The following is a 12,855-nucleotide window of genomic DNA, read 5'->3' on the forward strand; positions in this document are numbered from 1 at the left end:
GCCAGGAGTGACCAGGAATAACGGTCACAAGCTGGCAGAGGGGAGATTCAAACTAGACATCAGGAGGCGCGACTTCACGGTCAGGGTGGCTAGGATCTGGAACCAACTTCCAAGCAAAGTGGTGCAGGCTGCTACCCTGGGGGTGTTTAAGAGGAGGTTAGATGAACACCTTGCTGGGGTTGTTTGACCCCAGTACTTTTTCCTGCCATGGCAGGGGGTCGGACTCGATGATCTGCTGAGGTCCCTTCCAACCCTACCTACTATGAAACTATGAAATGGGTGCAACCACCACTACCACCAGCTAACTATTAATAAGTGCCAGCTCTTGGAGGGAGATGAATGCCTCTACCATGGTCCCAAGTGTGCAGCATTGGCTTTTAGACCCATCCAAGGACCCATTTCAGGTGAATGGTACCGGTGGGTCCCCTTTACGGTTCCAGCAATGGTGACATTTTCTATGCTCACTTTCGAGGAGCCACTGGCAAGTTTCTATTCCTTTCTAACAGTTCCTGTACCGAGCTTGTCACTGTCCTGTCTGAGAACTGAACTGAGTGTTTCTCTTACCAGTTGACAGAGATAGAAGTTCTTGTTCTGTGGTTGCAATGTTTTCTTATGATCTGGAAGAATTGTAGATAGGCAATATATCAAACAGAGATAATGGTACTTTTGTTTGTGCCTGAAGTCTTGTCAGCCCCCCCACCCAAGCAACTCTCTGAGCTTCACAGTGCAATACTGGAATAAGCAATGCCCCCCCGAGGATGGTAATGCCTCTGTGCAATCTCTGTCTTGGAGGTTTTGAAAATGTCCATCACTGAACCACCTGTGAAACCTGCTTGGGTGATCCTCCTTTGCCAACACAGACTCTGCCCAGTAGATCTACCTAAACTTGGTCAGCTTTTCAGGATGAACCTAGATGCACTGCTCTGGAGTTTCCCTGTAGGTGACACAAATCCAACCATTGTCACTGGGCCCCGCGGGTTGGCTCCATGGGGTGGGATGTTCTAGCCCCTTCAGCTCAGGAAGACCCTTCTCCCCCTTACTGTGAGCTTAGGGCTCTGCCAGCGCGTCCGGCCAGGCAAAGACTGTGTCAGGGACCAGACACCATCTGCTGCATGCAGGTTCCTTAGCACAGCTCTCTGGCAACAAAGCTTTAAAGGATTCCCAGCATTAGCTTTTCAGAGAGGCAGCTCATAATGTCCAGCTTTGGAAGAAGGAACCAGTGCAACCCCTCTTGGAAGCCAAGGGGAACTTGTGAGCCGGGTGATGGCATGGAGGGGCACTGTGACTAGAGTGCTTTGGGTCTGGTTTCTCCCTTCCCTATGGGAACGTAGATGTTCCTTAGGGAACTGTTTTTATGGCTGGGACATCCCTTGTACCCTTGGTTGAGTCTCCGGACCCATGTGGATGGGTTCCCATCAATAGGAAGCTCATTCTGCTTTGGTGATTCTGTTTTCAAGGATCGGGCAAGTGAAAAGCCGATAGCATCTCTCTGTGCTCTAGCTTGCTGCGTCAGCATCCGCTTCTCTCTCTTCTGTGAATTAGAACAACAGGACAGCGCGGCGTCAGCCCCACGCAAGGGGTGGGGTGCAGGGTGGTCACTTCACAGGCAAATCAGCAGGGAAAGTTGCCTGCTGTCCCACACAAGGAGATCTTGTGGCTTTTGTCTGCATGGTAACGTGGTGTCTGTTTTCAGTCAGGTCAAAACCACATGCCGAGCAATAAGCTGGTGCAAAAGCCTGAGCTTCAGTGTGACAGGGACTTATTCTCGGTAGCTTTAGTCAGAGGAGATTGAGCTGATATCAGTTCCAACCTCTCTTAATAAAACATAGTGCATGTTTTTACAGTAGCACCTACAAACTCCTGCCAGGATGCTGGCGTGATTGGCACTACACATCCCTGAACAGAAACGCTGCCCCAGACAGCTTTAGAAGAAGGGACCGGGGGTGGCAAGGAACAGACAAACAGGAGCATATGTATTTGGTAGCCCAATCGGCAACAATCTTGCTAGCATGATAGATACAGGTCTATGCAGCCTCTGTATCCAAGCTTTTCAACTCCTTTTTGACTTCATTTGAAGTGAAACTGCTGCGACTTCCTGGCAGGAGAGGCGGCAAAGTTAATCTTGTTCTCTTCTCCGACCCAAAACAATGCTTGTTTTGGATGGGCAAAAAGGGATTTATTTGTCAGCTGCATTGTTACTGAGCCCTGGCTTATAGCAGAGTATGAGGCATCATGGAGCTTCTGAGATAGATGTGGGCCCCGTAGGAAAAATCTGGGACTCTGCACAAGCTATGGGAGGGAGAGAAATTTTCAGGACTACGTGATGGAATCAGGCAATTGGTGGGAAATGCTTCGCAGGAGGGCAACAGATCCTATTTAGTCACTGTGCTTGGTCTGAAGTAACTCTGTCTTTGTCTTCTCCTCCCCGCTCCCCCCACCCCAGTAGTTCCCAACCATCCAAGCCATCTGCCTGGCTTAAGATATTAGACAAAATTTTAAGGTCTGACCTGAGGAAGGATGCTTTTGGGGCCTGAAAGCTTGTCTAACATCTCTCCCAAACTACGGAGTTGGCCCAATAAAAGATATCACCAAAGAAAACCTTGTTTCTCACATTTTCCTGGACCACCACAGCTCCAGCACTCCAGCTCGATGCTGTGGCTAGCAAAGCAAGCAAAACGCTGGCTTGCATCCATAGATGCTTCTCAAGCAAATCCCGGGCCATCATTCTCCCCTCGTACTCAGCCTTGGTGAGGCCGCAGCTGAAGTACTGCGTCCAGTTTTGGGCTCCACAATTCAAAAAGGATGTGGACAAGCTTGAGAGGGTGCAGAGAAGAGCCACACGCATGATCAGAGGGCAGGAAAACAGACCTTACAACGACAGACTGAGAGCCACGGGACTCTTTAGCCTGGAAAAGCGCAGGCTCAGGGGTGATCTGATGGCCACCTATAAGTTTATCAGGGGTGACCACCAGGATCTGGGGGAACGTTTGTTCACCAGAGCGCCCCAAGGGATGACGAGGTTGAACGGTCACAAACTCCTGCAAGACCGTTTCAGGCTGGACATAAGGAAGAATTTCTTTACTGTCCGAGCCCCCAAGGTCTGGAACAGTCTGCCAGCGGAGGTTGTTCAAGCACCTACATTGAACACCTTCAAGAGCAAATTGGATGCTTATCTTGCTGGGATCCTATGACCCCAGCTGACTTCCTGCCCTTTGGGCAGGGGGCTGGACTCGATGATCTCCTGAGGTCACTTCCAGCCCTAACGTCTATGAAATCTATGAAACTCTACTACAGCATGGCTTAAAATAGGCACTTGTGCCATGCTTGTGATTGAGATGTGGGTCTGGGTGCCCTCTGGGAATCTGACTGCTTAAATAACCACCCAGTGCCGTGGGTGGACTTTCCTGTCTGGGTTGAGTGGTCCCATTGCAGGTATCTAAGCTGCCTAGGCCAGATGTGTCTATGTGTGCTACTGTTACCCTTTGGCAATGTAGATATTCAATCCACTTTCTTTCAGTTGTGTTGGTGACTTAGGTTAATGAGGAATTTAGGAAGGAAGAATATAATGGCTCATTTACCAGTGAGGAAACGCTTACCTTTTTTCTTCTTCTGTGATACTCTTACAAGTCCTACCACAATGACGATGATCAAAAAGAGAACCAGCAGGATGGATGGTATCGCGATGAAGAGGACTGGGTCTATGGTACTAGGAGAGGGAGGACAGAGTGTTAATTTCTACTCTTATCTGCAATGTTAACACTGGGTGGGTGTGGGTGTGGGTGTGGATGTGCACATGCCCCAACACTAGGCATTTCACAGGAAGAATCAAGAAACCTCCTACGGGACATCCTGTAAAATAAGCTGCTCACAAGAAAATCTTTGCTCTAAATCTGTTAGTGACCAATTTTACACCTTGAAGCCCTTAAACATTATGTGTGCCCCAGCCAGCATGACAACATGGCTGCATATTGATCTTGCTCCTCATTTCAAATTGCCAGTGTTGGGTTAGTATTAGCCAACACCCTTCATTTTATAAACAGGAGACACCAAAGCCTGTGTGCTGCCTGAAATGGAGGGCATGACACAGCTGGGATGAATGCTTTGGTCTCCTAAATGCTACAGGAGTTCAGCATTGACTTAAGTTCTGCAAAGGGGAGTCAGGAGTGAGAGCTGCAGTTATAAAGACACAGGGGCAAATGTCTGTGGGATGAGTCTGTTGACCTAAACATAGTCTCTGCCAGTTATATCATTCCATCAGAACCCTTCACAAGTCTAATAGCAATGGGACATACTGATCCTCACAGCTGACATTTTCACCATAATTGCCATGAAGCTTTTACTAGGTGAAATACATCTTGGTTAAGTGCTCAGATTAACAAGCCAGGCTCTTGAGCTGAGCAAAGATAAAAGTCTCTGCCTGTTAAAGCCTTGCACTGTATCTCTTGCTCTCAAGTAGTGGCATTTCTGACTAAAGTAGTCATCTTGCAGCGCTTAGCCCCTTCCTGGTCAGGACCTGCAAACCACGTCCTCTGAAATATGAAGAGAACAGTGCCAAATTGACCTTTGTCTGAAAAGCCAGAGGTGATTCTGCCTGGCACGTCCCCTAAATACAATCAGAAAAGCAGAAATGACAAGACAAGGAGACCCACCATGCTGCACATCAGAACTACAGTGCTGGGCTGGTCTTTTTGCTTACTAGTGCAGTTACTACTATTGGAAGAGCGCTTTAGAGTAAGCAAGTACTGGCAGAAGAACTGCCTGGCCCTGCCTTAAGTCAACATATGTCTATATTTCAGCTTACAAACCCCACTAAATCCCAGCAAATTTCAGTTTACAAATCCAGCAAAAATCCACTCGTACAGTTCATTCTCTGAAGCCTTCTTTACACAGGGCCCTGTGAGTTGAAGCGCCTCTCGTTTTAAGATCAAGTGTTTCAGCAAAATCAATTCTTTGGCTCACGAATCCTGTGTGCTGCTGGGGCTTGATGCGAGGCCTCCAGCCTTGAGGATGGCAACTGTGTGATGTGTGTTTGGCCTCCCAGTGCAGTCCAAAGCCTGATCCTACCAGAGAGGTTGGTGAGATGCAACCCCCACTGCACCATCTAGTATGAGACTGGGTGCTCTCACCTTGCATTAGTGGTCTCTCCCATGGTCCATGTGAAGTCTGGAATGGTGGAAACAGCAACATTTGTTGTCTCTTCCTTTCCTGATGTTGTTGAGGTAGGGAGGTGTGGGGTTGGGGAAGTGGGGACAGCTGCAAACAGAAGCAGGCTGAGCTGTGTTAACAACTTGCTGTTTAGGTGGCAAAGTTCACTGATTTCCTATTCTACAAGGTGGCATCTGCCTGAACTCCTTGGGGCACCCTACTCCATAAGGAAGCAGGACTCCTGACACTAACCTGTCACACCTGTCATATCCTTGCCCTGTATATCCATGCAACAAGCCAGGTAAGGGGTGTACTTAGCAAGATACCTTTTCTGAAGGGTCCAGCAACAGACATGCGAGACAAAACTGTAGTACTTCAAGTCTTTAAGAGGAGGTTGGACAGGCATCTGGCTGGGGTCATCTGAACCCAGCACTCTTTCCTGTCTATGCAGGGGGTCGGACTCGATGATCTAGTGAGGTCCCTTCCGACCCTAACATCTATGAATCTACTTCCCATAAGAGACAACTATAGACGTTCCTAGCCCCATGGGGTGCTGCTTTCTAACTATTATCAGTTAGTGACTGACTCTTTGCTCTAAAGCCCTTGGACATTATTTTTATCCTACTGTGCCTAGTTGGTTTAATTATTCATAAGAGGGATGAATTCCAAGAAGCCCTTGACTTAGTATATTGTGGTAGCGTATCTAATGGGTTAATCAGCCTTTTAACTATTCATTGCCTTTTAAAATTATCTATGTCCTAGCTTGTGAATATATGGTAGTACTTTTAACTCCTTTCTCTTTTCTGCTGGTGTCTGGAATATTTATTGTTATGATCCATTGTGCAGTCACTGCTCAAAGGATTGAGCCTGAAATGGGAAACCAGAGAGGTCTTAGTACAATGGAAATGGATTTATGGGAGAAGCAGGCTCCTGCAGAAATGGAAAAACAGAAGCAAAGCCACTGGAAAAGATGGACACTGATCAGTCTGGGGATTTGTGTTCTCTATCGCTTTAAATTAAATACCTAGCACAGACCTTGGTGATACGTCATGTTTTGTGCCTCTCCCTTCTCACTGGATGACTGAAGCAATTGCAAATGTGTGAATAATGTTAAAAAGAAATGATGCATCTTTCACTGTAAGGCATTGAATGTTTGGAAAATGGAGCACTGTGGCAGGGCGCTATTGGTGCCTGCTACTTTAAGGGCTGAGCCAAGCAGCCAGCAGGTGATTGATTTTAGCGGACATTTTAAATTCCTGACTGCCTATATAAAACAAGGCAGTTCACTGCTGGCAGGCTAGGCAGTAACGTTTCCTGGCTGCTGGGCTGAATACAACATCCTGGAGGTAGGGGCAGGACCTGTACGGGAGGGTTTGGAGGCTCCTGGTCCTAGGCATGACCTAAAACTGCACCCTGCCAGGAGTGGGTGGCCTGGTGGGGCTCTCAGTGATGCAGGAGCCCCCAGGAAATGCCAGGCCAGTTACCACCCTGGTGAAAGGCAGGTAGGTGCGCCTTAACCCCAGCCCTCACCTTAAGGTGGGTCATTTACCATCAGAGCAGGGTAGGCCAGGTAATTTTCAGGAAGCAGCTGAGCCAGGAATGGGGGAACCCTATCCCTAAGTGCAAGCAGGAGGCATAAACCTAACCAAGGTCAATTGACTGGTCAGTGCTGGGGCCAGGACAGGAAGGGTCAAAAGGGCCAGGGACACACCGTGAGGGATGCCCATGATGAGCAAAGAAGCTTGGGGTCCTGACTGGCCTGAGACAGGGCCAGGGCTTATGGAGCCAAAGGTCCCATGAGTGGGGCTACAGCTAATAGGCGAAGGGGACAGTTTAGCCAAATGCCATCTGCAAGGCTTGAGCTGTGGTGTAGGGGTAGAATGGAGCTGCGGATAGCGCCCCCCCCCCCAATATCGGGGTGTAAAATGGGCAGCCTCCCACCTTAATTAACAACATAATTAATTACAACAAGGCATGGCAGGAAAGTCAGGTGGGTGGCATGCCCAGAGGCAGGTGAGAAACTAGCTCTGTGGCTAGTCAGGGGTTCCCTCTTTGCCACAAGCACTGAAACTAAAGTTATGAAACTCCTAAGACTAACCCTTTTCATGGGCACCCAAAAGACTGCCCAGAATCCTAGTTACATGAGACTTCTTGCAAGGGTTTTTTTAATAACTTTTGCAAATGAGTGGATTTTAAAATTATTCAACTAGCTCATTCTCTTGGGCCTCAGGTAAAATATTCTTGATTTCAAGCAGGGATTTTGCTTTAGAAAGGGCAGGCAGTTGGGAAGCTGAGATGTGGACTAAGGTGATGTTGTACCTAGCATTCAACGCCCTGCTTTTACATGGTGCACCTAAGAAATTGGCTGGAGTTCCTCAGGGCTGTGGGAGGAGATCCATAGTGCACTTGTTGAGGAGTCATGTTTGGCTAAGTCCTCTCCATCTGGGCCTTAGTCCAACTGAAGCAAGAACCACTAAGAATTTACCTGGAAGAATGAACACTCGAACAGGGATCATGAGATCATATCCAGATCTCTCTATCCCGCACCAGTAAGTGTTGTCATCCTCCTCTTGAAGGTCCTTCATAGTCACTGTGAATATGCACAGAGTATGATTGTCTGTGATGGAGAGTTTCTTCTGTCCTACTTCCTCCTCGGACCCTGTAGTCTGAATGTCCATAGAGCATTGTCTCCAGTTGTCTCCCCTGCACCAGTACTTCCTGTAACTTTGATAATCTTCGTTGTACTGACAAGGCACAAGAACTGATCCACCCACGGTCCCGTTCACTTCCTGAGGTCCAATCAGAGCCCAACAGCCTGCAAAGAAGAGAGTCACTTTCATGATAAAGGAAAATGGGAACTGGAGATGCACAGTTCAGAGCTAGTCCATAATCCTAATTCTTCTGTAGATAGTCCTGTGTGTAAGGAGACCTGTGAGTAAACAACCCTTGATGCAAGGGGCCCTCACCACAGGGCTATTGAGCCACGTTGATGCTTACTGGCTCTGATCTGGTTCTAAATTATTTTCTGCAAAGTGGAACAGCTTCAGCAGGAGAAGCTGAGAGGGTGCTTGTCCCAGAATCACCTAGGCTAGGGACAGATGTATCACATAAACCAGTTTAAGTAATCAGAAACTAGTTTTAACCTATAACAGAACATAAGTTCAGTGCACATAAACCAGTTTCAAAATGACTGAAACTGGTTTTAGGTGAACCTGGCTGAATATAGCATCAGACGTAACTGATTTGGGTCAAACCAGTTTATGCAATGTCTGTCCAAGACCCCTTCCTGGTTTAAGTTAAATCAGAGTCCCCCAGCATCCCAGATGCTTTGCAGCTCTGGGCTGGGCTAGGCTAGGCTGTCTGCTCCAGAGAACAGGCTGGCCCTGCCCCCTCCTCCCTAGCCGGAGCACTGGGGGAGACTGCAGACACAACAGGGTCTGCCTGGCTTCCCTCACTGCTCAAGCAGAGATTTCCCCCATCTCTCCCTCCCTCCCTCCCTCCCATCTCCCACAGCACAGACGCCAGTCCCATGGACCCTAGGCATGTAGTATGCTAGCTAATGTTGAGAGGTGTCTGAGTGTGTGCATCTCTAATTTCACAAAGGCAAACAAACCAGTGTCTGCTTAGGTCTTTTTGGAGATAATCAACAGGTCAGCTGGCAATGTGCCTCCTTGTAAAAAGCTGTTTAAGAGCTTGAACTATGAGAGAGGCTTTTGTTTTGCTGATGGGCTGATAAACACTGTGGTTTTATCAGCCTCCCTTGCTAGCTTGCAGTCCTGTCAGCTTTGCAGATGGGAAGAAGGAGATTGAAAAGCTCAGTACAGTAAAAACTCTGTTATCCAGCATTTTATTAACCAGAATACTCTATTAACTGGAATTTCTGGCTGGCCAGCCAGCCAGATGCAAAGGAGGGTGGGGTTCACATGCAGTGGCCATCGCTGCTGCCACCACTATGCATGCTGTGGCTGCCATCACTCCCCTCTACCCCCGCTCTGTGTGTCACCCTGCCCCCTTCCCCCCAGCTCCACATCTGGCCACTGGCGGTACACTTATTACCTGAATAACCAGCACCCCCCATACCCCACTCATGTCAGATAACAGAGCTTTTTACTGAATCATCAACAGATGCAAGTGCTGCACCCCTTCCCACCACTCCCCTCCACCCAATTTGCCTCAGAGTGCTAGCCCGGGGCTGGGGCTGGGGTATGGCAATACTCCTGCCCCATGAGCAGTGGGTGGAGGAGGGAGGGAGCTTGAGACAGTGCAGGCAGGGTGGGGGTTTAAACCTCTCTCTAATCAAAGTGTCCTGCTGGGGCCTGGTCATGCCCCCTGCACCCAGATCAGCATTGTGGATGGGAAGAGAGGGCTGTTCTAGCACCTCCAGGCTTCTATCCTGAGCCATTGCAGGCATGTGGCTGCACTTCTGGAATGAAAAGGGAACATCTATCCACCTCCAAATCTGCTCAAATGTTGCAGGTTAGACTGACCTGCAAAGATTGAATCAATTCAGGCTCAGGGTTTTTGAATGCCTGTCCCTAGCCCTATAATCTACTGGGTATGGCATCCTCCTGGCAGGTGGACAATTTGGTTTTGAGGGCATTGTGACTACTGTGCTGTTGAATGAATGTGACTGCTGCTCTGTTTCAGGTAGACCCTGAGGCACATCTGGGAATGCAGAAGTAAAACTTCAGGGGTGAAAGCTTATGCACTGATAGAGTTGGGGTGGACTGAGGACAAAATCCTGAGTTTAGATGGAGCTGAGGTGCCAAAGTCACTCTTGGAGCATCAGCGTCCATTTTGTGGAACTCAGTTCCCTGTGATATAACAAACGCTACTTATCTTGCAGGGGTGTTCACAAGGAAAATACATGGCATGTGAGGCAAGCTATTACAATGGAAATATACACCTGTCATAGATAATAATGTTTCAGTTCTGTTATAGCCAACATGGTTTAGGAATTATGTGAGAGCAAGGATTTTTGGGGGTGCTGCCTTTTATTGGACTAACTGCAAGGCTGGAATAAAGTTAGACACGCATTCAAGTGCCATGCATTCTTCATTAGGTCTGAGGAAGGAAGCGAGTGAAGTGTATGTAAAGAGACGATGGAAAGCCAACACGGGCATTGTATTAGGAAGGGTGGAGACAGAATCCTGTCTTTTTGAAATCCTACCTTTTTTAAGCTGCTGTTAAAATCCCTTGTTACGTAACGAACAGACCATTATGTAACGCAGGAGACTGGGCAGGATGGACCTATGGTCTGCCCAGTAAATGGCACTATTGACTGGATGCACTGAAGACAGAAGCATCATCTACCTCCTGCTGGACACTTCCCAGCTAGCATGTAGTAGAAAAGCATGATGCGGTCATGGGACTCTTGAAAAACCAATTCCCAGAATGAAGTTTGAGAGAGGAGAGACCCAGCCTACAATAAGGCCTGGAAGATTAAATATGTTAATGGAAAAAATTCTTCCAGCCCCATGAGAAGCAGGCACAGGACAAGGACTCCGAGCTGTGCAGGCTGAAATTGTTCAAGGGTTAGTGGGGAAACTACTTTCACATCCCACAGACTCTGATAAATCTTCCCAACTGTCGCAACCTGCTGCAGTATTCCAGTGTCTCAGCCTGAAGGCAGAACTCTCTCCAGGCCAATAGGGACTTCTGCTGGAAGGATTTAAACCTGGACACTTTCTCCCAGTGTCAAACCTAAGCCTAGCACTCGATAGGGAAGCTGAAATCAGAAGCACTTTGTCACTGCAGCTCCTATTCCCTAACACAAGCCCTTGGTCTAGTTCCATTAATAATACGAGTAAAATATTCTCACCTGGGAAAAGAATCCACACCCACATGAGGAAAATCCTCACCATTCTGCTTTGTTTCTTGAGCTGCAGGCTAGAGCTGTGTTTCCAGCTCTGCAGCTGTGTTTCCAGCTCTGGGAACCCAGGGACATGCGGGGACCCTGTCCACCTTCCAACTGCTGGCAGGAAACTCTGAAATTGAGACTTATTTAGTTTCAGTTTTCTGTGGTCTGACGCCTGTTTCTTTCTGAGGGTGTGGAAAGTAAAATTATCAGTGTGACTCTCGTTCGGTGGTTGCTCTCGATAAGTTGCTTCAGGAAATGCGTTGTGTGTAAACTTTTGCACAACCAGATTCTTAACCCTGTGCCCCCACGTTGCTCCCTGAATGGAGCATCTTGAGGTGTCACACAAAGGATCACGGTTGTCCTATGCCTGAAAGCGGATGCAGAGTATGGGGGGATGGGTTTCACTTAATGACCACCCTGGAAATATCCATCCTGGATATTTGCTCTTTTAGCATGCTGAGCTGCACCACTTTCAGTTCCCACTAGTCAATAGGATTTGAAGGCATTTGCTTAAGATGCTCAGATCCTTCTAGCATTGTGCTCTGTACTGGGAAAGGTAGATGCTCTAAAAGGTCAACCCCACACCTATTTATGCTCTGTCCTTTTGCTGTAGCTTCTTGGTGGGGTGAATTCTACTTGCTCCCTTGTGACTGGTGGATTTTGCCTAGTGGTTGAAAGGTGAAATGTAGTAGTTAAAGAACTGGGTTCTTCTTCCCTACTTTGTCTGGATGATCTACTGGCTTCACTCAAAGCCCGTGAGATAATAAGGATTTTTGCTTGCTGTGGACAACAGGATCAGGCGTATTTTTGAGAAACAAAACAATGGATAGCATGGTATAAAAGACTTGGTCTTCCTTCATCTTGTACTGCAACTTTCATTCCCTTTACATGCTGGTTTATTTGCTCTCATTACAGTGTATGGGCACGCCCACACATGCAAACACGCGTGCTTGCAGCAGCTCAAATAAAAGCGGTACAAATTTGAGCCAGGGCTTTTTGCTTTGGCACACGTGCTTGGACGCACACTTTGTTGTGGAGCAAATTGTGTCACTTGGGACAAAGTAACCCTGCCTGGCTCCTCCTGGACCTCCAGCCAGGAGGAGCCAGAGCCCAGGGCCAGCACCTGTGCTGTCCCCAGCAGTATAAAAAGCTGCCCTGTCCTGGCCTCATCTGTACAAAAAGCTGCCCTGGCAAGAAGCTCAGGGTTGTTTGCTCTCAACAGGTTCTGGGGCCTGGCCACTTGGTACCTGGGGACACTACCCCTTGTGCCAACTGGACTGCTGCAGCATCCCAAATCCATTTTTAAAAATACCCCCAAATCCATGTTTTTCCACAATTAAAACAAAAGACCACTCTATACACGCACAGACGCACACCCCTAGAGAGAGACAGCAATCAGTTGGGCAGTGCTTTATTGGTATATTTATAATGTTAAAGCAATGTGGAGAGCTGCCAGTGTCTCTATCATCATGATAAAATACATTCTAAATATCTATGTGTTGGTGTGTACTTTTGGTTTTCTTCGCACATGATGGGTGTGTGATGGGGGATGTGGTGTTTGCGGGAAGGGGTGTGGGGAAAGGTGGGTGGGTGTGTGTGGAGGCATGTGGTTTGGTGTGTGAGTAGGTGTGGGGCAATTACTTGAGGGACTGTGGGTGTGGGACCTTGTGGGCGGCTGCAAGAGGAGGGTTGGGTCCCCTGAACCCCACAAGGTGCAGCCGCCCTACACAGCACATGGCATGCCCCCCCACCACAGGGCTGCAGCTCCCCCCTGGAAGGCCACAGCCCTTGTCCCCCACAGGGTCCCAGCCCCTCTGTCCAGAGTCCCAGGCACCCTGGAGGACCACAGC

The 12,855-nt window shown here is 48.3% G+C and overlaps 1 protein-coding gene across 1 annotated transcript in view; it reads right to left on the reverse strand.

Moving 5' to 3' along the window:
* The window catches only part of LOC109315036 (CMRF35-like molecule 2), a 16,407-nt gene extending 5,282 nt beyond the window's left edge, over positions 1-11,125 (reverse strand). Inside the window, exons 1-5 of the mRNA XM_019542493.1 lie at positions 10,967-11,125; positions 7,631-7,960; positions 5,127-5,253; positions 3,597-3,706; positions 565-617 (exon numbers count right to left, since the gene is read on the reverse strand). Coding sequence (XP_019398038.1) covers positions 565-617; positions 3,597-3,706; positions 5,127-5,253; positions 7,631-7,960; positions 10,967-11,009 — 663 coding nt within the window. The 5' untranslated portion in view covers positions 11,010-11,125. The remainder of the gene's footprint in view (positions 1-564; positions 618-3,596; positions 3,707-5,126; positions 5,254-7,630; positions 7,961-10,966) is intronic.
* Positions 11,126-12,855: the final 1,730 nt, after the last annotated feature.

Source organism: Crocodylus porosus, unplaced genomic scaffold (assembly GCF_001723895.1).
Source record: "Crocodylus porosus isolate Cpor-Errol unplaced genomic scaffold, CroPor_comp1, whole genome shotgun sequence".
In the NCBI taxonomy this organism is placed as follows: domain Eukaryota; kingdom Metazoa; phylum Chordata; order Crocodylia; family Crocodylidae; genus Crocodylus; species Crocodylus porosus.